The 25,966-nt window shown below is 52.8% G+C and overlaps 2 protein-coding genes across 3 annotated transcripts; both read left to right on the plus strand.

Moving 5' to 3' along the window:
- Positions 1-5,117: 5,117 nt before the first annotated feature.
- Positions 5,118-13,842, plus strand: LOC144948648 (eukaryotic translation initiation factor 2 subunit 3). Its single transcript, XM_078878275.1, has 12 exons — positions 5,118-5,226; positions 6,568-6,631; positions 7,949-8,076; positions 8,431-8,552; positions 9,393-9,487; positions 10,083-10,241; positions 10,554-10,688; positions 11,261-11,355; positions 11,540-11,684; positions 11,936-12,105; positions 12,838-13,010; positions 13,409-13,842. The coding sequence occupies exons 1-12, from the start codon at positions 5,149-5,151 to the stop codon at positions 13,470-13,472; spliced, it is 1,428 nt and encodes a 475-aa protein (XP_078734401.1). The 5' UTR covers positions 5,118-5,148; the 3' UTR covers positions 13,473-13,842.
- A 1,176-nt stretch (positions 13,843-15,018) lies between these two features.
- STK40 (serine/threonine kinase 40) lies at positions 15,019-25,722 on the plus strand. Of its 2 annotated transcripts, none has more exons than XM_078878276.1 (11): positions 15,019-15,332; positions 17,315-17,448; positions 18,430-18,515; positions 18,873-19,016; positions 19,591-19,824; positions 20,492-20,544; positions 21,077-21,192; positions 23,400-23,544; positions 23,907-24,026; positions 24,409-24,496; positions 24,809-25,722. In XM_078878276.1, the coding sequence occupies exons 1-11, from the start codon at positions 15,289-15,291 to the stop codon at positions 25,025-25,027; spliced, it is 1,383 nt and encodes a 460-aa protein (XP_078734402.1). In that variant the 5' UTR covers positions 15,019-15,288; the 3' UTR covers positions 25,028-25,722. The 2 variants fall into 2 exon arrangements, with proteins under 2 accessions (XP_078734402.1, XP_078734403.1); XM_078878277.1 differs by having other exon boundaries at positions 15,019-15,326.
- The last annotated feature ends 244 nt before the right edge of the window (positions 25,723-25,966 follow it).

Genomic DNA, 25,966 nt, shown 5'->3' on the forward strand with positions numbered 1-25,966 from the left:
TTTTGTATGCAGGGTCTCTGATGGGGTCCCCCTCCCCTTTTGTTGGGGCCCTTGTTCGGGGGGGGGGGGGGGCGGTGTGGAGGTGTTTCATCCCCCTCACTGGGGTCTCCCCGAAGCAGCCTCACCGCTCCTGGCACGGTGCGCGGCGGTTCACGATGGGCGGTGGTGCCGCCGGCCGGGTTCGTGATCGAGCCGGCCGCTCGGAGGGCGGCGGTGCCAGCCTCGTCCGTTTCAGGGTTTATGGCAGGGCCGATCGGAGGTGGGGCGCCTAAAAAGTGAAAATTTGCCCCCGAGCTAATGGATAATTGGGCCCCACGGGGCACACAACAGGCACCTCCGTGCGGCCCTGGTTCAGGGTAAAGCACTACAGTGGCAAGACTCGCATTTAATGCCTGTGCGTGTTTTTTTTATGACTTATTTTTTCCACGTGCAGCGTTTATACGAGATTGTAGCCCCTTTAGCCTGAGAAGATAAATCGGTTGAGCCACACCGATGTGACCAAAACTTATGGAAACGATTAAAAGTTTTCGCCCCGTTTTGAGTAGAACGCTTCAAGTGAGCCGCCACCACAGCACCTGTGATTTCATAAACCTACGTGTCGATTTGGTTTGGCCAGGACGGTTTAGTTAGATCAGGGCGCACTAAACCGGCTGACATTCCCTTTCGGGAAGAGGACTTACAATTTTTCGGTAGCAGTTTTTATTCAACTTCAGCTCGTATTGGTTTATCGTTATTTAAATTCTTGAGCCAGCTCTCCTACTTTGTTTAAGCCTAGTGTCACCAAAAATGTACCGGACTGCGTCGAGCCCCGGGCTGGGTTTGCCAAGAGTGTGGGCCAAACTTCGCTCCGGTTATTTATTGTTTTGAAAGTCGTCTCTAGTTTTCTATGCGCTGAGCGGCTCGAGATTACAGCTGCGTCAACACCGTCAAGGCTGCTGCTGTTTTTGTAATAAACGCCTTTTTGTATGTGTAACCAGTGTGGTTATGTTTGCGAGAGCCACGTGACCACCTGTGTAAGACATTCCCCAAGGGATCTTGAAGAGGGGAGGCCCATATTGAGGACCAATCCTGACGTCAGCACGTCGACATTACAGGTCCGTTGGCGTGCCTGTTGTGCTGGGAGCCGTACAAATGAAAACAGATGCCGATTTTTGGAACATCGTCACCCCCTCGTGGCTGGTGTTGGGAGCGCGAGTCGAGTTGCAGTTGAAAAAAAAAAGAGGATCACGCAGCGGAACGAAGCAAAACAACTCAGGAGCGCAACCAAAACTTTTGTTTTACCATTTTTTGATGAGCACCACCCCTCGGTGTCCTCGATAATAAAGGTCACGGCCAGGAAAGATCGAGGCACTGCGAGCACGGGTCACATATACGGAGGCCGTGGTCCTCTTACCGTTGTCATTGGGTTCTACCGACCACAGCGATCTTCAGAGCCACTCTCCATCATCGGCACCACGTTTTGACTGCCATGAATTAAGAGGTCTCGGGGCTGGATGTTGAGTACTTGGTTGCTATGAATGCCCACATGTTAAGCCACTTTGTTGAGCGATCATTTGTGGCCAGGTCGTTTTTGAAAAAAAAATCTGCATAGCTCAAAAAAAAAGTACATTTAAGAACTAAACAGGATTTATCATCTTGGTTCTTTCGGTAAAGTCACATAGAAGGGAAATAATAAAATAATAAAAATAAAACATAAAATAATTTTCCTATTATTTCCCTTCTACGTGATTTTACCGAAAGAACCAAGAAAATGAATCCCTGCAGTCACGAAAGCTTAAAATCGAAATTTAAACAGGATTTCTCCACAAATATGGCTGTCACCTGATGCGAGTTGAAATTACTGGCGAAACGTCGTACTCGAATTGCAAATGTTGTGGATTTACTCTCCGACACACCAGCGTGCTATACGAGTAACGAATTGGCATGTTCCGTTTACGTGACAACCCCTAATTGGCTGTGTCGGGTGGCGGCGGGTTTAACGACACCACATTTACATTTACACGATCTAACCCAAAAATATATATTATGAAAAAAAGATTGTAGTTTAAAAACGTGCGGGAGATTACATGACTGCGACTGGGGAAGCATCTCATTGGTGAGATATTTCCTTACCGGTTATACCACAGCAGAGCCGTAATTATAATATATATTTGGAGGGACACATCTATTGAATATGCAAATATGCTCAAAATGTCCCCCCCAATATATTGCTATAAATCATATTTGCAAAAAATTATAATTGCTATGCTATGTAAATAAAAACAATTTGCTAAACCTTGGCCACAATATCTAGACTTGTCTTCATATAACAATGCATAGATTTCTGTTTATATGATTGTGGTTATGGTTGTAGTTTATTAATCCCTAATCTCTGCCATTACATACAATGAAACAAGAAGCGGTAACAAAGAAAAAACAGCAATGTAATACAATACACTATTAGACATTATTGTAAAAAAAAAAGTCCATCCCATGTGTATTTTTTTAAATATTTTAGGCAGGAAATTAGTTTTCAAATTTATATTTTTTTTCTGGGGGGGGGGGGGGCCCTAGACCCCTTGGAAGATTTGGTCCCCCCCAATGTTGACTCCATGGCTAGGGCCTTGTACCACAGTATCTGGCGATGCTGCGTTGGCATTGGTGCAAAAAGCGCAGTTCACAACTCCCGCACATCCGTGAATGGCACCAGTGTGTGGCCTTGAAACATATACAACAGCCAACATTCCGGGTAATGGCACCTTCAGGGCACATAAATCAAGGGGCACTGCCCGAAACGTCGCATATTACGTCTCCTGTTAAGGCCACGTGCAAAGTTATTGACAAAACGCGTTGGGTTTGATTGTAAGAAGTCTAAAAGAGCGCGCTCCGTCCAGACGCTATATTCGGCCTGCTCTCCCACGCTGCGCAACGCCTTGGAAGTACGATCTGTCGGATGATAAAGGCGTTGACGCTAAGGATAACCGGGGCGGTGAAGTATGGTCAAACAATCCCCCGAGAGCGACACGGCCGGTGAGAGAGAAAGAGGCCTTCATCCAGCAGTGGACAGCGGAGAATGCGAGTCGGCATGTCCCACCCACGTGCTCCCCATGCCGGCACGGGGCTGCCCGCGCAGCTGCCTGACCCCACTGCCAAGTCGGGGTCCTTCCAAAATTCACCCGCAAATGTCGAAACCAATTAAAATGCTGAACTTGAAAAACTAAAATTATAATCGCATTCTATGGTTCTTTCGGTAAAGTCACGGAGATATAAACAATAATAAAAAAGAAATAAAGTTAATAAAAAGTAAAAATAAAAATTTAAAATGTAAATCGCACTGAGGTGTTACATGGTAAAATAATTAGGGGGTGGGGGGCACGCGGTTGTGAGGTAAAATAATTAGCGGGGAGGCACGCGGTTCAGGTAAAATAATTAGGGGGGGCACGCGGTTGTGAGGTAAAATAATTAGTGGGGGGTACGCGGTTGAGGTAAAATAATTAGTGGGGGGGGGGGGGCACGCGGTTGTGAGGTAAAATAATTAATGGGGGGCACGCGGTTGTGAGGTAAAATAATTAGTGGGGGGCACGCGGTTGAGGTAAAATAATTAGTGGGGGGGGGGGGCACGCGGTTGTGAGGTAAACTAATTAATGGGGGGCACGCGGTTGTGAGGTAAAATATAAGTGGGGGGCACGCGGTTGTGAGGTAAAATAATTAGCGGGGGGTACACGGTTTTGAGGTAAAATAATTAGTGAGGGGCACGCGGTTTTGAGGTAAAATAATTAGTGGGGGGCACGCGGTTTTGAGGTAAAATAATTAGTGGGGGCACGAGGTTGTGAGGTAAAATAATTAGTGGGGGCACGAGGTTGTGAGGTAAAATAATTAGTGGGGGGCACGCGGTTGTGAGGTAAAGTCACGTAGGTAAATAAAAATAAATTGAATCACGACGTTTCGGGCGCAACACAAGCGTCCTTCTTCAGGCGGGGACAACTTAGCGAAAGTACAACCGCTTAAGTGTGTCACTGTGTGTCACTTAATTTATTTCATTTTTTTACCTACGTGACTTTACCGAAAAAAACAAAGAGTATGAATCCTTGCTGTCACGAAAGCTTCAAATCTATAATTAATTATTTCGGTGCCGGTGAAAAAAAAATCAGGCGCGCCGCGGCCGCCCCCAAATAATGAGGCAACTTTGGGCTTAGGAATCAAAAGTTATCGATTATATTTGTGACTTCAAACGATAATGGGATTTTTCAATTTAAACTTTTCGTGACTTGCAGGGATTCATCTTCTTGGTTCTAATAAAATACAATTCTATTTTATTATGTTTTATTTTTATTATTTTAGTATTTCCCTTCTACGTGACTTTACCGAAAGAACCAAGAAGATAATGGGATTCACGATTCAGAGTCCTGCTTGCAAATTGGCAGCTTGTGGATAAAAAAGCCCCCCAATTCGACACACCGGTCAATAATAGCAACACTCTGTGTGGCATTAACATGAGACACGGTCACTGGTTGGTTTCCTTTGAAGGGGCCAGTGCCCGAAACGTCGCCTATTTAATATACACGTTATATTTAAGCCACAGCCGGTGTTGTTGTTGAGTGGCTCTTAAGGGCTTCGCAATCATTAAGCAATTTAAAGTTACATCTAAAAACTCAACTTTTTAAACTTTCTTAAGATTATTTCAGTGTTCATTTTTGTAATATGCCCTCGATAGCAATTTATTATAATGTAATTTTGTTCGTGTTTAAACATTGCTTTTATTCTTCTTGCGATTTAGTCCTTCAACATGTTTTTTTTTATCTGTACAGCACTTTGAATGTTATCTTTTTGCACGAAACAGTGACATTTATAAATAATAAAGACCTCATTTATTTAACTTTTATCGGGAGTAGGCGAGGTACTCTCGCCCTCACTGCAGCCGATCAACCCGAATCTCAAACAAACGATTACCGCAATCGATTCCCTCCGAAGCCAACCCCCGTTCACAGTAACGATTAGCTCCACCGCGCACCGCGATGCAAGGGAATCGATTCCGGCGGCGGCGGCGGCGGCGTTGCGTACCGCTGTCGTAACAGGCGTGGAGGGGGGGGCCGGATCGATTCGAGTGTAATCGAACTAAACGAATCGACGCGATTCCGCCGGCTCTCGCTTGCTGCCGCCACTGCTAAGATGGCGGGGGAGGAGGGTGGAGGCGCTGCAGGCGTCGTGGTCGCGGCGCGTCTCTCTCGGCAGGACCTGTCCTCCCTGGTGCGGCTCCCTCATCCACACCACTCGCGTCATAGACACTCACGATCACAAGGCCGGCAGCGGCGGCAACAGCGGCGGCGGTGGCGGCTCCATCGGTCCGGCCACGCGCGGTTGTGGATTGAGGTGGAGGAGGCCGGGCCGCGTGTAGGCCTCGCCATTGATTGTGCGGGGCCTGGTTTGGGGCGGTGTGGGTAGGGGTTGGGGTGGTGTGGGTAGGGATTGGGGTGGTGTGGGTAGGGGTTGGGGCGGTGTGGGTAGGGGTTGGGGCGGGTAGGGGTTGAGGCGAGTAGGGGTTGGGGTGGTGTGGGTAGGGGTTGAGGTGGTGTGGGTTCGGGGTTGGGGTGGTGTTGGCTGGTTCGGGGTGGTGTGGTTAGCGTTTGGGTGGTGTGGTTGGAAGTTGGGTGATGTGGTTAGCAGTAGGGTAGTGTGAATAGGATGGGTCAAGAATGGGTGAGGTCTGGGCAGCGGGTCCGCTTGAGGCTGGGTCCCGTTGTGGGTATGGTAGGGTAGAGCTGGGTTGGGTCGGGTTTAAAACGGTCGGTTAGAATGGGTTAACGTGTGGTTAGGTCAGCTATGTGGGTATGGTTCTGATGGGACTCGTGAGATATGGCTGAGTCGAGTTATGGTCAGACTGGGTTTGGTTGGGAATGGTCGGGCAAGCGAAGGGCTGGATCGAGAGGGGATCAGTTTGGTTTCGAGTATGGTTCGACTGGGTAGGGTATGAGATTTTATGGCTGGAATGCCGGCGTGGTCGTGTCGCGTAGGGCCGAGGTCGGCTGTGGTCGGGTCTCATTGGGTCGTGTGAGACCGAGTGTGTCGGCTGACCCATCCAGGTAGGGTAGGCGCGTACCGAGTTCTGTAGGAGTCTCACCTGAGTATCCACGCTTCACGCTGTCGGAGGCCGCCTGCGTGATGAGGCCGATTTCACGGCCGATCTGACGAAGTGAATTGCAGTCGTACTGTAACTGTCGATTGTAATTTCGGCAAACAATGCTGTCATTTTTAATTATGATTGACCCGAGGTCTCGTGGAAATTGGATATGCAATTGGGTCTCGTTGGTCTCAGAAATGCACGGTTTTGGTCGGTTTAAAATTGTATTCGTGTAATCAGGTAAGAAGGATGATACTCTTATCTCAAGAGTGACTAGAGTAACCAAATTGACAAAAGAGAACATAGTTAAATAATTAACTGGGTATACATCAGAATCGCGTGGAACAATGAAACTTTGATTACCATTGTGGACTTGAGGCTCAGTCTTTACACCAAGCCCCTCCCCCATCTCACGTTCGTGGTTCGTCACTCACCGCTTTCCGTATTTGTCTCTCCGCACTCGCTTGCAGGACGTGGGGAAACTCACGCCGCTGTCACCCGAGGTGATCAGCAGACAAGCCACCATCAACATCGGTAAGGGCGGCGATGGGGGCACGCGGGGTGGCGGAGGATGTGGCGCAAACTTGCGCGCCCGCCTTGTGATGCAATCCCTCTGGACTCAAAGCATCATGCCGTGAAACACTCGTGCATCCAAGTGGTGGTAGCCCTAGCCTCTAACATCATTATTATCATCACCAGCCATGATCTAAACACTGGCGCATCGTTCCTGGCCACTGTGTAACGTTATAGACCTCTGGACCCATCCTGAACAGCCTGCTGCTACTAACTTGCACTGACCGGTGTGGTGAAGTATAATCAAACAACCCCCATGACTGGAATGTGTGTGGAGGCGTTCATCCAGCAGTGGATTGACAGTGCATTGTAAATTGTCATTGTTTTTCTTCCTGCAATTATTCGCTGTCATGTGGGGGCAGCCTTCCCGCACTTTTTCCCCAATTTTTTTCTTCCAAAGTGGAGCCAGCTTTTGACTTGTGCGCTGTAAACATGGTGATGTTGTTGACGGTTGTTCCACATGCTTTGGAACATCGATGCAACCGTGTGGTTTGCTGATGCAGCCACAATTGTAGGCTGTGGTGGAAGCCGGAGATTATGAGAGGATGCCTAGAGTGTGCGTGTTGTGTGTGGTTGGCTGACTGGGCGTTCGGGAGATCTTGACAAATTCCCCACCACTTGCGATTTGATTGACTAAGGGGTGTCCAGCACAACTTGGACTGATTGTATTTGTTGACAAGGGTAAAAAACATTTAGCCGTAAGCTATTTCACAAGAATAAGGCACGGAGCACCTTGGTGAGAAAATAAGGAAGTTACCGTAAATGAATGCCAACATTAGAGATTTGAGGAAAACAACATTCCACGTAAGATCCTGAATTTTTATAGATAATGCATTACTGTTGGACATGATGTTAAAACATTTTAATGGCTTCAAATTTGGGACAAAGATAAATTGATAAATGAGCAAAACAATTTGCTAGTCAATTGGAAGTGTATTAATCGGACACAACTGCAAAACACATCAGAGTGTGTGTTCCTAGGATGGTTATTAAAGGTGGACCGAGATAAAAAGTGAGGGGGATGAAAACAAGTTGCTCTGCTTTTGGAAAACTTAATCGTGAAAAGCAACATGCAAATATGCCAAAATAAAAACTTCTTTCATAATGATGTCAGTGATGGTGGTGCCATTTGTGAAGGTATTTAAGTTGTGGTCATGGTGATATCGCTAATGATGGTGATGATGTCGTCGATGATGGTTGTTGGCTGTCGGTCAATGTGGTGGTGGTTGCGATTGTGGCGATTATGATGTCGCTGATGATGGTTGATGCCGCATGCAGGTACCATCGGGCACGTGGCCCACGGGAAGTCGACGGTGGTGAAGGCCATCTCGGGCGTGCAGACTGTGCGCTTCAAGAATGAGCTGGAGAGAAACATCACCATCAAGCTGGGCTACGCCAACGCCAAGGTGCGCTAGGGGGAGCGTGACGCACTGCTGCACAGAAGCGATGGTGGTGGGGGGGTGTGCATCACGGGCTGTTGCCCCTCTTTGAAAAGTTTAGACAGATCTCGTATATCAGACCATGGTGGCACAGTGGTTAGCACGCTGTGCTATGCACCCGACTACCCTAATTCGATTCACATCCCTGGCTAGCAGCGATGGCGAGTGACATCTGAATCGATCCTGGGTCACCACCCACAGCTATTGCTGGTACTGGTGGTCATCTTGCCAATGCTAGCATTTTGATGGCATACCTGTTCCCAGGTGTACCATAAGTGTGTGACCCCTACGTGTATCGCTGCGTGTGTATCCCCTTCCCAGGTGTACAAGCTGGAGGACCCCAGCTGCCCGCGGCCCGACTGCTACCGCTCGTGCGGGAGCAGCACACCAGACGAGTTCCCCACCGACATCCCCGGCACCCGCGGCACCTTCCGCCTCATCCGGTAAGCGCTGCATCGCCCGGCCAGCCGGCTATATTGCTCACACAGCCACACCACACCGCTCACATAGCCACACCACACAGCTCACACAGCCGCACCGCTCACCCAGCCACACCGCTCACACAGCCGCACCGCTCACATAGCCACACTGCTCACATAGCCACACCGCTCACACAGCCACACCGCTCACCCAGCCACACAGCTCACACAGCCTCACCGCTCACCCAGCCACACCGCTCACACAGCCGCACCGCTCACATAGCCACACTGCTCACATAGCCACACCACACCGCTCACACAGCCACACCGCTCACCCAGCCACACCGCTCACACAGCCGCACCGCTCACACAGCCATACTGCTGACCCACTACCTCTCACACACGCTACCCGCACCGCCTTCGCACACCTCCGATTAGCACGGTTGGCTACGTACGGCGCGAAAGAAGTTAAACATACATACCGCCCTCCCAGCTCAAGACAGTTCTTCTCGAGGGTACTTGGCCTACTCTTCCGTGACGGCTGAACGCCTGTCCCCACTGTACGCAACCTGCCGATGAACAAACTGCAGTGAACCCGTTTATACCGCTGGGTTAGGCGGAGGCGGATTTTATAAATTCGCCCCATCGCGTCGGCTGGGGATTGTAAGTCCGGTGTGCTGCTACGGACTCGTGCGCCGCAGCAGTAGTGGCAGCAGTAGCTGCAGTAGCAGCAGTAGCAGCAGTAGCAGCAGTAGCAGCAGTAGCATTGTCCCAGTGGGTGTGCAAATGGCTTGTAATCATAGCCGGCAATCGCAGTGTCCCTCCCCCTCACTGACCGCACGTGCTCTCTTTCTCTCTCCTCAGGCACGTCTCGTTTGTAGATTGCCCAGGCCACGACATCTTGATGGCCACCATGCTGAACGGAGCAGCCGTCATGGACGCTGCCCTTCTGCTCATCGGTGCGCTGGGTTCGGGGGGCGAGCACCCTCTGTCTCGTCCGCACGTCTGTGTGTGGGACGGTTAGGGTGTCGATACCGTGTGTGTGTGTTTAAATTATTCTGTCCTGACTTTGGTGGTGGGGCAGTGGTGCAGCAGTTCACGCACCACAGTCGCGAGTGATATCTTAATCGGTCGAGAGCCCTCCAACTAGGTCTAAGAGCACTTGTCCCGACAGTCTTGTCAGGCTACAAAGGGGTTATTTGTATGTGTGTGTGTCTGATGGCCAGACCAAATGGGCTGCCTTCAATCTTCACTGACCAGCGTGGTGAACTATGCTCAAACAACCCCTGTGATTGACGCGCAGCAGCGGATAGACAATGGCTAATGCCCGGTGATGATGGTTTGTATGTTGGAAAGAGAATGATTGATGATGATGATGGTGTGTGTGCGTGTGTTGGATAGAGAATAATAGCTGATGATGATGGCGTGTGATAGAGAATGATAGCTGATGATGTTGTGTGTGTGTTGGATAGAGAATGATTGATGATGGTGTGTGCGTGTGTCTCGGATACAAAATGATAACTGATGGCGATGATGGTGTGCTTGTGTACACAGCTGGCAACGAATCGTGTCCACAGCCCCAGACCTCGGAGCACCTGGCAGCCATCGAGATCATGAAGCTGAAGCACATCCTGATCCTGCAGAACAAGATCGACTTGGTGAAGGAGAGCCAGGCCCGCGAGCAGTACGAGCAGATCCTCAAGTTCGTGCAGGGTGAGGAGGACGAGAAGGGTGGGGAGGAGACGCAGCGCCAGTGCCTTGCACCATGGTGTGGGTGGGGTCAGTTGTGCAGGCAGGGCCAGAATGGGCAGGGCTGGCACTGTGGGTTGGTGGGCATCGTAGGTGGGTGGGGTCAGTACGGGCAGGGCTAGTAGGCATGGATTATGAAAAATTGTGGTTGGTGATGAAGATACCGTTTTGCCTGATGTCTATAAACCCTGCGTGCATGACAAGTGATCACACACTCATCTCCCCGCGTGTCCCCCGCGTGTCTCCACATACCCCCCCCCCCGTGGCGGCGTGCAGGGACGGTGGCGGAGGGCGCCCCCATCATCCCCATCTCGGCGCAGCTCAAGTACAACATCGAGGTGATCTGCGAGTACATCGTCAAGAAGATCCCCGTGCCCGTGCGCGACTTCATCTCCGAGCCGCGGCTCATTGGTGAGGAACGGTGGCACGGCGGTGGCGGCGGTGCCCTCTGCCGCGTTACGGCGGTGTCACTCCCATGGGTGGGGGTGTGGGGTGGCCGGTGGGGGTGTACATGTTCCTCCGTGCCCTCCCCCACGAGTTTCCTTGCTAACGTCTTCACTACAGTTCACAGCTCTATGGCGCGGGTTTACATAGCATCTTGAGTGCAACTGGATTACAGCCAAATCTCTTGCCAGATTGCTTGTTTGGTTTTATCGTGGAGTCGTTGGTGACCAGTCTGAGACACATGTGGCTGCGGTAGCAGCTGAGTCGCCGCGACCTTCGAGTGACCTGACTACCTCCGTTTCACTTGGCTTGATCGTGAGTGATAGCAGAAGGCGTGTGGGCAGTCTAATGGTCACAGGCCTATGCTGCGACCACCTTGTCTTGCATAGGGATAGCTGCCAATGCCCTACCCCTTCCCTCCACTTGTCTAGACTGCCGCACGTTATACGTGTTGGGTGATGATGATGATGATGACGACGACGACGGTGATGATTACGATGACGATGATAACGACGAGATGTGTGCCATGTCCCCCGCAGTCATCCGATCCTTCGATGTCAACAAGCCGGGCTGTGAGGTGGACGACCTCAAGGGTGGAGTGGCAGGAGGCAGCATCCTGCGAGGGGTGCTTAAGGTGAGAGAGCGCTGCATCTTGAGGCAGATTTGTGCATCTTGAGATGGATCCATACACCGCAGGACCATGAGAGGCAGCAACGGTTTGGGGCGAGGGGGGGGGAGCAGGCCTTCATCTGGCAGTGGATTGCCGATCGCGATTCGGCGGTACAGCCGTGCTGAGAGGTGCGTACGTGCGCTTGCAGGTTGGGCAGGAGATCGAGGTGAGGCCGGGCATCGTGTCCAAGGACAGCGAAGGGAAGCTCATGTGCAAGCCCATCTTCTCCCGCATCGTGTCCCTGTTCGCCGAAAACAACGACCTGCAGTTCGCAGTCCCAGGGGGACTCATCGGTCCGTGTCGCGCACGCACGCACGCTGTCTGTACACGCGCACTCGTGCAATAACAACAGTCACCAATCGTCACCAAATGCCGGTTAATTCACCGCGCCGTTCAAGCCAAGCTATAGATGCATTTATAGCCTGGTGTTATGGGTTGACTGACATGACTGACAGATGCACACGTCCGTATGCACGCATGCACTCGTACGCTCGCACACAACGCAGTCTGCGCGGCTCCATGGGGGATCTTTGTCTTTACGCAGGCGTGGGCACCAAGATCGACCCGACGCTGTGCCGTGCTGACCGCATGGTCGGCCAGGTGCTGGGTGCCGTCGGGGCGCTGCCCGACATCTACACGGAGCTCGAGATCTCCTACTTCCTGCTGCGGCGACTTCTGGGCGTGCGCACGGAGGGGGACAAGAAGGGAGCCAAGGTGAGTCACTCGGAACCGTCTCCGCGTCGTTCAGCGGGCGTGGCCAAACTCCGTGGCCGCACACGCGCCGCACGCCGACGTCGTCGCGTGGATCGCGGCCACGACACGCGCGGCGGTCACGCGGCCAGTTCACTCGCACTGGTTGCCTGAGAAGTTTTGAATTTAAATATCTGCGGGAGCGCCTCGGGGAATTACTCGCGTCTGGCATCGCTGCCAGGAGCGAGTGCCCTTCGTGGTTCTCGCTTCCGCAGATTTGTTTTCACTGCGTCCTTTGTTAAGCTGTACTTAAAATTGACCAGGAGCGGCCAAACTGCTCACGAGCTGTGGTTTGGCCGCTGCTGTCATAGGGCACAGTGCAGTACAACGATGACTTTGTCCCCTGCTGACAAAGTAGTCCACTACTGATCCGAAGCAATATAAATTTCACGATATGCTTCTCACAGAGCAAGTTTCGCATAGCTGATAATTTGCATTTTTACTGTATAGAATGTATGATTTGCATGAATAAAGATAACAGCTGGGCTGTTTGATTCGATAAATAATCAATTCGCTCAATATCAGTTCAATTTCTGAACCAGTTGAACAAACATGTTGCATGTTGTTGTGGGGGGGGGGGGTTTGAAGTCCCAGGTATGTTCCCTTGTGTGCCGCTGGACTGGAGGTAATGGGCCACACCCATGATAAAGTCGGTTATGACACCTCCCCCGCCCCCACTGCGCTCTGCTTCCACAGGTCCAGAAGCTGTCTAAGAACGAGGTGCTGATGGTGAACATCGGCTCGCTGTCGACCGGCGGACGCGTCCTGGCCGTCAAGGCCGATCTGGCGAAGATCGTGCTCACGAACCCCGTGTGCACCGAGATTGGGGAGAAGATCGCGCTCAGCCGCCGCGTGGAGAAGCATTGGCGGTGAGTAGCGTCGCGAGCGAAGGCGATCCGGGCGGGTGTGGCTTGCACGAGGGCCGCGCAGGATGTCGGTGTCGCGTCGTGAGTTATGCAGGCAGGGGGTTGCAGTGGCAGACGAGGCTGTGGGAGTTGTGTTGTTCTTATCGACGTGACCTCGTGCTGACCTCTGCGTCCAGGTAGCATAGGTTCACGCCCGGTGCCTGCTCCGTGATTAGAACCGGGGCACCCTTTGGTAACCCGAGCATCATTCCCACGGTATCACTCATGTCGGTTATCACAGTAACTGGAGCATCGTTTCGACAGTAACACGAGCAATGTTCCCACGATGTCACAAGTGTCAATCTCACGGTAACGCGAGCAATGTTTGCACGGTAACAAGAGCGTTGTCCCGTGTGTTGCAGGCTCATTGGCTGGGGCCAGATCCGACGAGGAGTAACCATCAGGCCGTCCATCGATGACGACTGAGATCCTGCCGGGAAAGTCGCCCGGCCAGGGGGATGATTGGAGGTCGGCAGGGAACCGATGGCGGCGGCACATTTCCACCACCCATGCCCCGGCTAAACCAGGCCGCTGACAAGAACCACAACCGCCACCGCCGTCATGAACATCTCCCCACACCAAACACCGTCACTAGAATCACCACCACCCTCATGAGAATCTGCACCACCGCTACAACGGCAGTATTCCCGGCGTTGCCGCGTTAACACCGCACGGCCTACTACATCCTCGCACCCGTGTCTCGTACTTGTTTGCAGAGCGGAGTGATACAATCGAAAGCTTTTTTGTTTTGCAAATGGTAAAAAAACTTAAGAATAAAGTTTATGCTTTAAGAGGACTGCTTTGTTCAGACTCTCGTGTGTCTGTTGGAGATAAGACTGCTGCACACAATACAATACGATGTGGACGTATATTGGGTTAACATGCGATTGCATCTGAATAGAAAGAGTGGGCATATTTCTAGAGGCAAATGTCGCTGAGCCTGTGGTGTTCTGCTGTGAGGCTGTGTGTTGTGGGAGTGGTAGTGGAGCGGTGTTACAAACCTGGCGACCCGAGTTCGATTCTCCCGCTCACGGCCAACATCGGTGACGATTATCTAAACTGGTCCTGGGCTTCCCCTAGGTCGACTCAGCCTAAAATTAGTACCTGGTGCAGTGCGTAAAAACATCTCCACTGGGGAGACAAAGGCGACCGGGCGTGGTGCTGGCCACCGACACCCTCGTGAGCCATTCTGGCCATTGTAGGTGCTCGCTAACAGTACTTGCCCCAACAGTCTGTAAAGGCTATGCGGGGGATCTTTGTGGGTCTCTGCCAGTGTGGGTCTTCATGGGATTCTATAGGTCGGTGTTCATGGGTTTTTTGTGCGGTCTTTTTTTAAATGCAGTGTGGCTGTATATAGCATCCAAATTTGACCACGGCTCTAAAACGCTATACGGGAATAGTGGGCATTTATATTTTATGCAGGGGCAGTTGGTCATAAGCCGAGCAGAAAAAGGTACAGAGTGGAACACATTAAGGGAACTACGTTACCAGCTCTGGCGGGGTACGGCGATCGGTCCGGTGGGAGCCCCAATTTTTGATTTGTCTAGCACGGTCGCACCCCTGGGCTGTTTATACATCGCGGTTCCTCGCCAAGGCACTCCCCACGCTGGTTACGCCACTGGGTGAAGTTGACGTGGGGCAGGGAGCCAGCAGCACGAACCCCCCCCCCCAAGCCCCTTGTCCCCCCACCCACGCACGCCCCTTGTCCCACCCACCCCCCTTGTCCCCCCACCCACCCACCCACGCTCCGTGTCCCCCCACCCACCCACGCTCCGTGTCCCCCCACCCACCCACGCTCCGTGTCCCCCCACCCACCCAAGCCCCTCGTCCCAACACCCACTCACCGCCTTGTCCCCCAACCCACCCACCACCTTGTCCTCCCATCCACCCACCCACCCCCCTTGTCCCCCCACCCATCCACCCACCCCCCTTGTCCCCCCACCCACCCCCCTCTTCCGGAAGAGGAAGAGAGAGAGGGCGACCTGGGAACCCGGTGTCTCTCGTCCGTGGCGTCTGCGGTCGCTCTCCCTAGACGGCACTACGCCCCCCCTGCCCCAACCCCGTCTCGCCGCAGGCACAGGCCCGGCGGTAGCCCCCCGGCGCCCGGCGCCCGGCGGGAGGCCGCCACCTCCACGCAGCAACGCGGGGGTTTGGCGCTTGCCGGGGGTAGGCCGCGCTCCCGACGCGCCCCTGGCCTAGGCCGCCCTGCCGGGGTCCGAGCGCTGTCTCCCCGCGGGCGCGTATGGCGAGCAGGGCCCCTTCTCCGCCGCCCGTTCCGAGGCCAGTGTAAGAATGTAGCGCTTTTCTTTTTGTTAAATGATTAATAACTATTGTTCATTGTTATTCTTAGGTTTTTTTCGGTAAAGTCACGTAGGTAAAAAAAATAAAAATTAATAAAGTAAAATATATTAATTTATTTATTTTTAACTACGTGACTTTACCGAAAAAACCTAAGAATATGAATCCTTGCAGTCACGAAAGCTTCAAATCTAGAATTGTTTATTGTTGTTGGTGTTTGTGTGCGGTTACACGTGCGTTCACACAGACAAATCGCCACCACCATCTGTGTCACCATCACGACAGTTTTATCACCGTTCCAACGTCAGTTTCAACGTCGTTACCTCACCACTCTCATCGTCACCACCATGGTGGTGATCGTCAAACTGACAAAAAAGGGCCGTCTTGTGTGGTTTCCAAGTTTGCGGCACTGCTCCTGCTGTGACCGCCGGCGATAGAGCCTCCCCTGTGGCTTGCTGCGAGATGAACCGGCGCACACGAACAGCGCCGCAACTGAAAACGCCGACGAGAGTTTAACACACAAACCAAAAAAAGGTGGTCAGGATTGGAGGTAGGGTTGAGGCAAGTGCGAGCACGAATACTCGTGGGTGCTAATATTCGTGGGTGGTTGGAAATAGTTGTTTAGCACAACTGTCAACCGCTTATCAGTTCCCTAGCTTGTTACAGACCAATGCAGATCTTACTGGTCACCCCGTGCCCCTTATACACATCAATGTTCATCCTACAAAGGTCCCATCACAAGGGAGAAACACAAACGAATAGACACTCACCACCAGTACACTCACCACTAGTACACTCACCACTTGCATACTCACCACTGGTTCACTCACCACTAGTACACTCACCACTACATACCTGTCAACCCCTTATCAGTGCCTACCTTATTACAGACCAATTCAGACTTTATTGGTCACCTCGTGCCCTTATAAATCTCAACGTTCATCCTACAAAGTCCCATCACAAGGGAGAAACATAAACAATAAGACTAAAACACTTTTTCCCCGGTATTGAAACGGATGTGCGCCGTATGGACCTGAAGATTACATTTCCCTGTACAAGTATACGGAGTAAACCGTATGGGTTGACAGGTATGGTTTAGAGTTAGGGATATGGTTAGTATGAGTGTGGTTGGCTAGTTGATTGGGGTTAGCGGAATACCTTGTTCCTCATGGCTGGTTGGCTGTTTCGGTGGTTGGTTTCGTCTTTGAGGGTGCACCTCCGTGTTTGCGGACTTTGTTGTGTGATGCTGATGGTATGGCTCGTAAACGTGAGGCATTTCACAATGCGCGCTTGATCCCTTACAGCAGTGGTTCTTAACCTGGGGTGCATCACACCACACCCCCTTGGGGTGCGAGATGTGGCCAAATTTTTTGAGAATGTAAATCATCGAAACACAAATTAAGCACGGGCATGTAAGTACAAAGACTTTGTTTCATCAAACCCTAGGGGCCGTCCATAAATGACGTCACGCGATTTTGGACGATTTTTGACCCCCCCCCTTCGTCACACGGCGTCACTAAAAGTCAGAACCCCCCCTCAAATATGACGTCACAAATCTCTGCCCCCCTCCCCCCCAAAAAAATTAAACATGCTTCAAATCGCTTTAAACTATTGTCATTGTAGTGCGTATTTAATGTGGCGCTGCACTCTGATGTTGTAGGAGCAAACATTTATTAAAAGTCTATTTAATCAAGTAGAACGTGTTGTCTATATTTATATAAAGTTGGGCATTTTGATGTGACGTCACATTTCTCAACCCCCCCCCCCCCCATCGTCACACATCGTCACAAATGTCTGACCCCCCCCCCCGCCTAGGTGCGTGACGTCATTTATGGACGGCCCCCTATTAACGTTTTTTTTTACGATTGAGAACCAAAGGGGGGTGCAAGGCTCCTGCAGTAAAGGTTAAGCCCCACTACCATACGGTGTTTCACAGTCCCAGTTTTTCCCATTACGCTTCCCACACACAGGACCAAGCGCCCGGCTCCGAGCGACGCGTCCTCGGATGGAGGCTTCAACTCGCTGTGTGGGCCGTCACGTGCCAAGCAGCTGCGCGGAGGCTCAGAGCTGTACAACGCCAAACGCGCTGGGCCCTACCTCCTGGGTACGTTCACTCCTTGCCTCCCTTCCCTCAGAATCAGAATATTTATACAGGAGGAATCCCATGAGCTATAAAGCTCTTTTTCACAGATGTCCAGTCAGGGCAGGTAAGAATGTTACAACAACAAACAATGCAAAAACACGATAGCAGTGCAAAATACAAGGAAGGTAAGCAAATCATCCAAACATAAAACTAAACCCTCCTTATTCTTAGGTTTTTTCGGTAAAGTCACGTAGGTAAAAAATAAAAATTAATAAAAGTAAAATAAAATAAAAATCACGACGTTTCGGAGGCAACACAAGCTTCCGTCTTCAGGTGGAACAGTCACAGCACGATAGCTGTATCACTTGATCACTTGATACAGCTATCGTGCTGTGACTGTTCCACCTGAAGACGGAAGCTTGTGTTGCCTCCGAAACGTCGTGATTTTAATTTTATTTTTATTTAACTTTTATAAATTTTAATTTTATTTTTTACCTACATGACTTTACCGAACAAACCTAAGAATATGAATCCTTGCAGTCACGAAAGCTTCAAATCTAGAAATAAACCCTCCTTCCCTCTCTGCCGCCCTCGCTATTCTACTGCCACTTTGATGTCTTACTTCTTATGTTTTTGTCTTCACTTTTTCAATTCTAGTTAAATTCCAAAAGGTTTGCCAATCTGCTGGTGAATGAAGGCTTCAACCACGCCTTGGCAGTCATGGAAGTTGTTGGCCATACTTATACCTCTGGCCAGTGCACGTTTGTGAAGGCAGGGGGCCCAGAATTGGCTCAGGTGAAACTCGCCACTCGTGTTAGCCGTGTCCATACATTTTTGTGCGGTCATTGGTGTCGGGGCTGAGGCCATCAACTCTCTCACCACACTTGAGAACCACATCTTAATCACCCGAAAATGAGCCCAGCATCTCAGAGGTTCCAGTATCAGAGCTGTCGGCTGTTTCTGCATTTTAGCGTGAAACTGATATTCTGTCTCCCGGGCTAGGTCCCCGTCTGGGTAGTTCCCCCGTCCCCAGCATCGTGCAGTGTCTGGCGAGGAAGGAGGGAACGGATGACTTCTACCAGCTCAAGGTGAACACCGGATGCACCGGGCTCGTGTGTCTTCGTGGTCACTCGCTGTGGATGCGAGTCTACGTGGACATAAAGCCAGCACCACCACCAACAACAACCCTCTAAACACTGCTGCACCTTATTACTACTACAACCTGACAACATGACCACATCCTAACAACTTAATTACACTGTCATTTAACACACCGTATGACCACCAATGCTACTACACCCTGTCACTACTGCTTCTGCACCCTCGTAAAAACAACAATGCTACAAATGTCCCTGCTATACATGCCCGGCTGCACATGCCCCATGCTGCACCTGTCCCCGTTACACTGTGCTGTGTGGTTGTGTGTGTGTGCGGTCGGGCCCCAGATCCTGACGCTCAGGGAGGATGGGGAGTGCGTGCAGGAGAGCCAAGAGGAGCGGCAGGGGAAGATGCTGCTACACACCGAATACTCCCTGCTATCTCTGCTGCATGCGCAGGATGGGGTCGTGCACCACCACGGCCTCTTCCAGGTAGCAACCGACACACTACCGCCACCATTGCAGAGCCACCACCACCACCTCTACTGCCACGCCACTGCCACCATGCCACCGCCACCACAGTGGCATTGGCAACACCATCATGACCACCACCACACTATCATGACCATTACCACCAACATTTCCACCACCACGCCACTGCTACCATTCCACTACCACCGCCACCAAAGTGGCCATTTTCAAACAATTGTGCAAATCAAACAATTGTACAAATCGGTAAACTAGGACCACGCGTGTGGGTCACAGGATAGCGCGCTGCGCTATGAACTCGGCGACCCAATTTCAATTCACGCTCATGGCAAACACCAGTGACAATTATCTGAACCAGTCCTGGGTTTCCCCTAGGTTAACTCAGCCTCAAATGAGCACCTGGTGCAGTGTGTAAAAACATTTCCACAAAGGAAGCTGTGCGTGGTGCTGACCATCTGCCCCGGTGCTGGCCACCCGCCCCCTCGTGTGCCTTGCCGGCCTTCATAGATACTTGCTGACAGTACTTGTCCCAAAATTCTGTTTAGTCTATACAGGGGACCTTTGTCTTGTGTTACAGGACCGGGCGGTGGAGGCGGTTGAAGAGGTCCGGCGTGCCGGTGGCAGCAGTGGCAACGCGGCGCGGCGTCGCATCGTGCTGGTGCTGGACTGCCTGTGCACGCACGACTTCAGCGAGCGCACGGCCGACCTCATGAACCTGCAGCACTACGTGATCCGCGAGAAGCGCCTCTCCGAGAAGGAGACCATCGTCATCTTTGCCGACGTCGTCCGCGTCGTCGAGAGCCTCCACGCGGTTGAGTTGCCGGCGTGCCTGCTCGTATGCTCGCCCGCTCGATCGACAACTCGCCCGAGCACTCAATTCGTTGCCCTGCTCGCACAATCGCTAGCTCGCTCAATCAATAGCCCGCTCGCTCAGTCGCTCGCTCAATCGGTTACCCATTCACTCGCTCAATTTCTCACTTGCTACTTAGTTCGCTCACTCACTGGCTCGACCACTCATATACACGTGCAGTTTTTTCAATGTTTAAGTTGTATATAGTGCATAATATACTGTATATAATATTTCACACTGAAATTAAGCCTAACTACTTTCTTTATCACGCACATGGTGCCGATCGCCGGACTGGTACAGCCTTTGAAGCGGTTTTGCCGGTTCCACCGGATCGGCCACAGACCGCCAGATAATGTTGGAAGCCGGATAATCGCGCGCCAGATAATCGACGATCAACTGTACTTCCACAGTATACATGTCCACGTGCGATTAAAGGCGCAGCCCTGCAATTACACGCTCACCATACTGCTGGCAGAAGGACCTCCGCTAGAAGCAGCTCTTAAAGCGCCCCCCCGGAGAATCATTTAGCCCCCCTCTTTGACGCCACTACAGCATTAAGAGAGCGCTGCGTGCTGGCCGCCGCTGCGACGTCGCGATCGCTCATTGCAGCGTCTTCTCCACTCCGCAGAAAAACATCGTGCACAGGGACCTGAAGCTCGGCAACATGGTGCTGAACAAGCGGTGGGTCCCGCAGTCACGCACTCGTCCTGCCACCCCGCGCCGATTCGCCAAAGTGAAGTCCGTACTCGGCAGCGCAGGCAGCGATCGCGCGACCACCGTCAGATCGGTCCTCCCAACGTGCCTCGCATGCCGTGCGGCCGACGTTCTGGTTTGGTTCCGAAGGTTGACGCGCCTTCCCCGGAATGATGACGCTGTCGTGCCTGTGCCTGTGGGGAGAAGTAGTGTACCGGCTATCGCGCTGCACTTCGAACCTGGCTACCCTAGTTCGATTCTTGCTCGCGGCCACCAACACCAGTGACCAATATTGTCACCACTCTTGGGCGTCGCCTAGGTCGACTCGGCCTCAAATGAGTACCTCGTTCGATGTGTATACATCTCCACTCGGGAGACAAAGGCGGCGGGCGTGGTGCTGCCACCCACACCCCCGTGTGGCGTGCCGGCCTTCATAGGTGCTACTCGCTAACAGCACTTGTCCCAACAGCTTGTTAAGGCTACACGGGGGGGGGATCTTTGCCTTTGTTCATGTGTCCAGCACTCACCGCATCACCATCACCAACTTCTGCCTGGGCAAGCACCTGGTGAGCGAGGGCGACCTGCTGAAGGACCAGAGGGGCAGCCCGGCCTACATCAGCCCCGACGTGCTGAGCGGTGCGTGCTGAGCTCCCCTCCCCCCGCCCCTTCCACGGCCGTCTCGTTGTTTGGTCACACCGGTGGCCGGGTGTGGCAGTACAGCAAGTGGATTGATCTCCATCCAGTGCCGGATTATCCTAGTAGCAAAAGTAGCATACGCTACTGACCCCGCACTTTCAAGGATCCCGCGCTAAATGCTTTAAAGCTATCATTTCCGGTTCAGTGATTCTGCACTTGCTCAATTACTATAGTACTATACCGCCTTCAACTTTTATGAACGACTGGGCGTTTAAGGTTGTCGTATTATCTGGCTGTATAGCAAATGAAACAATACAATTACTTTACGATGCAAGGTAAAAATTTGGGTCTGAATATTTACGTGTTTTTTTTATTTAAGGCCCCTTAATGACATATGCTACAGGCCCCGCACTAGCTTAGTCCGGCACTGTCTCCATCTGTGCAGGGATTAAGCGATACCCCCCCCACCACCACCACCCTTCTCGCCCATGTGGCTATTCTCCGGGTACTCGGGTTTTAGTATCAAACACTTACAATTTTGATTTAAAACTTTCGTGACTGCAGGAATTCATATTCTTTAGTTCTTTTGGTAAAGTCACGTAGATAGAAAATAACAAATGAAATAAATAAAAATTTGAGACGGACGCCATCCAGGCATCCACTTTTGTTTTTTATTTAACCATTTTATTTTATTATTTGTATTTTATTATTTTCTATCTGCGTGACTTTACCGAAAGAACCAAAGAATATAAAACACTTGTTGATGGAATTTGCCAAACATACAAATATAGGGCCGGAAGAGCTTTGGAAATTTTTCCCAGTGGTTCTGACTGCACTTTTCGCCACCTTTAGTTCCATTCAATTGCAAATGAGTAACACTGCTGAGACAAAGGTGGTCGGGCTCGGTGATGGCTACCCACCCGCTCGTGTGCCGTGCCGGCCTTCCTAGGTGCTCGCTAACAGCACTTGCCCCAAGTTTACACGATGGTTGTCTTTTTGTCGTACCGTACAATGGCAACCGTGCGAATCGGAGGTGCGGGGGAAGGACAACAAACTAAACACAGAAATCAGTTTTGTGTGTGCATTTGTGTGTCTGTGGTGTACGCAAGCGTATGCATCTGCAGTGTGTGGAATGTGTGTGTGTTTTGATGGTGAGTGCGTGAATCAGCATTGTGTGCGTCGGTGAATGTGTGGGTGTGGAAAGCACCGGTGTAGTTGTTAGCCCCGCGACCCGAGCTCTGTTTAGTCCCCACGGCGGGGGGAGCAGTGGGGGGGGGGGGCGATCTTCGCCTTTTGTAGCAAAAACAACTCAACGGTAACATTGTGTGGCCTTGAAGTGAAGAATACATAATGGTCCCTCGGGGGCCATTGCTTGAAATGTCCTTTGAAGGCCACACACGGTGCTCGTGACGAGCGCGTTGAACTGTTGTCATTGACTCTGCTTGTTCACCACTGCCAACGCAGCAGCAGCATCGCCAGATAATGAGTTTTTTTTTTTTTGCGTGTGGTTGCAAGCCCGGCCCGTGTTTGTTGCTCCGTTCTATTTTACACAGTTGCTGAGCATGGCCCCAAAGGCCCAAAATATCAGGGGACCCGCAACAAACAGCACTCGTATCAAAGTTGCAATCGATAACAGTGTTAACGCGTGTTCTTGAATTGAGCAAGGTTGTTTTAAGGCGGGAGGGAACGAGGCGACGATGGGAGGAATAAATTCCAGAGTGAAGCGGTGCGAGGGAAGAAACAGCAAGAGGAGTGGGTGGATGTGTTGTGGTCAGAGGTCGCAATCGGGTACCCGATACCCGTACCCTACCCGATACCCGGCCGGGTACGGGTAGCCAGGTATCGGGTAGGATACGGGTACGGGTACCCGTTTGCGACCCTGGTGCGGCCGGGTACGGGTAAGGAATCAAAACCCGTTTGCGACCTCTGGTTGTGGTGTTCTAACACAGTGTGGTGAGTGGTTAAGTGTGTTGTGGTGGTGCTTGAACACAGAAGTTCATGGGAACAGTAACCATGGTAGTAGCAGCGATAGACCAGGAGGCGACTAACCACCGGTGAGCGAGCGAGCCAACGGAGTAAATCCGTGAGTGCCGCGTCACACAGAATTCCTCTGCGTCGCAGCAGCGAGGGTGGGAAACGGGTGGTGCACACCGCACGCGAGACTCCGCCGTTGCAGCGTGGGCCGGATCTGTGCCCCTCGCGTGCAGGTCGGCCGTACCTGGGCAAGCCGAGCGACATGTGGGCACTCGGCGTGGTACTCTTCACGATGCTCTACGGCCAGTTCCCCTTCTACGACTCCGTTCCGCAGGAGCTCTTCCGCAAGATCAAGGCTGCCGAGTACACCATCCCCGAGTGAGTGCCATCCTATCCTGGCAAACTGACACAAGTACACCATCCCTGAGTGAATGGCATCCTAGCCTGGAACACCACCCCAAGTACATCATTCCCAAGCGAGTGTCTCCACACCCACCCACGACTCGCATAGAGAGACCCATAGATTCACGCATTACCACCCATAGATTCACGCAGAGACAGTAATTCCATCTCTGAGAATGAACAACATGGGTTTGATCGTCATGAAATGAACAGCAAGATGGGTGGGAAAGTGCTGCCCCTCTGCTTTGTGGACCGAGTGTTACCTGGAGTGCTGTCACACATGCGGGGTGTGCGATAGTGACGCCGTACTGTGTGCGGTGCTGTGCGGCGGTGTACAGCTGCAACGGTGTTTCGGAAAACACGGTGTCGCTCATCAAGAAGCTGCTGGTGCTTGACCCCCAGCGGAGGTTGAGCGCACGAGACGTCCTGGACTCGCTCCACTCCATCATCTTCGCCTGGTGCCGCCCCCCACTTGCACCACGCAGACCACCACCGTCACCACCAACACCACCAACACCACCAGCACCACCAGCACCACCAACACCACCACCAGCACCACCAACACCACCACTAGCATTACCACCAACACCATCGCCACCAACACCGCCACCAACACCATCGCCACTGACATCAACAACACTAACACCACCGGCGTTACCACCAACACCGTCGCCATCGCCATGGAAACCAACAACACGACGCCATCACCAACAACTCCGTTGTCATCGCCATCGTCGGTGGTGATGGTAACGTATCAGGAGTGATGGTGGTGGCGGTTCCGTTGGCCTTGGCGCTCATCCGTGCGTGTCTCTGTCTCTGCGCGTGCCGCCCCCGTGCCAGGCAGTCCATGTCGTCGCTGGCGGGGCCCCTGCAGCTCGTGCCGGACATCGATGAGCAGGAGGCCCGCTTGGCAGACACTGCCGTGGAGGTGAGGGCCACCCGCGTGTGAACGTGCGTGCGTGCGCGCGCGTGTGTGTGTGCGTGCGTCGGCACGCGCATGTTTGTGTGCGTCAAGGACGTTAGTCTTGCTGTAGCGCCATGGTCTTATAGCAGGTCGCACCGTCTAGGTTCTACTTATGGAAGAAGACGACAGATTATGGAGAGCTAAGGGGTGTTTTGCATCCATGCTAAAATCAACCAAACCACCCTGAGCGCTGCCAAACAGAACCGGGCCTAGACTTGACTTGGCCTCATCCCCACCCGCACCCTCTTTGTCTCCCCCCCCCGCCCCCCGATCCAGGTGCGCCCGGAGGAGGAGCTGTGCCAGTACGAGTTCGAGTCGGTCATGCGGCAGCAGCTGCTGCGTGCCGAGGAGGGCCTGGCGGGGAAGCCCCCCCGCGCGCTGGGAGGGGGGCCCCGGCGGCCCCCCTCGGGGCTGCCCGTGGTGCGGCGCGTGGGTCAGGACGCCCAGCCGCTCACCGCCCACGAGCTGCTGTCGCACCCCAACCTGCTGCTCTGAGGGCCGACGGCGGCCTTTCTCTAACCACCGCCCCCGGACGCGGGGGTCCTTCGCCTTTCGCTTTCCGGTCGGGCCGGGAACGCGAACCGGAGCTGGCGGAGGAGTCGCGGGGGCGGCCCTTCTCTCCGGCGAGACGTCGGCGGACGTCAAGGGCGCAAGCTGATGAGCGAATGGCGGCAAGAGGCGGGAAGACCGCTTCTCGGCAGAGCTTGAGACCCGGCGGAGGTGGCGGTGTTGCAGCAGCAGCAGGAGCTTGGAGGTTGCCTCCTACGGAGAGCCCCGTGTGCCGCACCGAGAATGTGACTGCTGCTCCTCCTGCTCCTCGCGCTTATTCGTGATCGTGCTTCTGTCAGACGATGCTGGGAAGAGCCGTGGGGCAGCTCTACGGTGACATGGACGACGACGATGAAGTTCATGTTTTTATGTGAATTCCCAGCTCACAGATGAACTGTCGCGTGCCGCGTGGGGTTGAGGAATTTCCCTCAGGCGGGGGACGAACGTGCGGAAGTGGACACCGCCGGCTTTCCGTCTCCACAACCGCACCTGCCTCCACCCCCCCCTCCCCCCCGCGTCGCGCACACGCTGCGCTTACGACCGCTGTCGTCGTCCGCCACGCGTGTGAGAACGGTGTCGCTTGCACCGGCTCGCTCGGCGCATCCGGCATCTGCTCCTCCCCGGTTGGGGGGAGCGGGGGCGGGGAGATGTGGGGGCGGGGGGGGTCCGGAGTTTGTGACGAGCGCCGCTGGCTCCAGACTTGACACCGTGCCGTGCCTGCGCGTGCGTCCCGCGCGTGCGTCTCTCTCCGTGCGTTGTTCAGCACGATGTCTGACCTTTATCACCACGTGCCGGAATCTTCTTCCTCTCTTTTTCTGAAGACGTCAGCAGTGCCGGCGCTGCTGAGGGGGACCTGGGTTCGAGCCCTCGGTGGGTCCGAGTGTC

Source organism: Lampetra fluviatilis, chromosome 50, assembly GCF_964198595.1.
Source record: "Lampetra fluviatilis chromosome 50, kcLamFluv1.1, whole genome shotgun sequence".
Classification (NCBI taxonomy): domain Eukaryota; kingdom Metazoa; phylum Chordata; class Hyperoartia; order Petromyzontiformes; family Petromyzontidae; genus Lampetra; species Lampetra fluviatilis.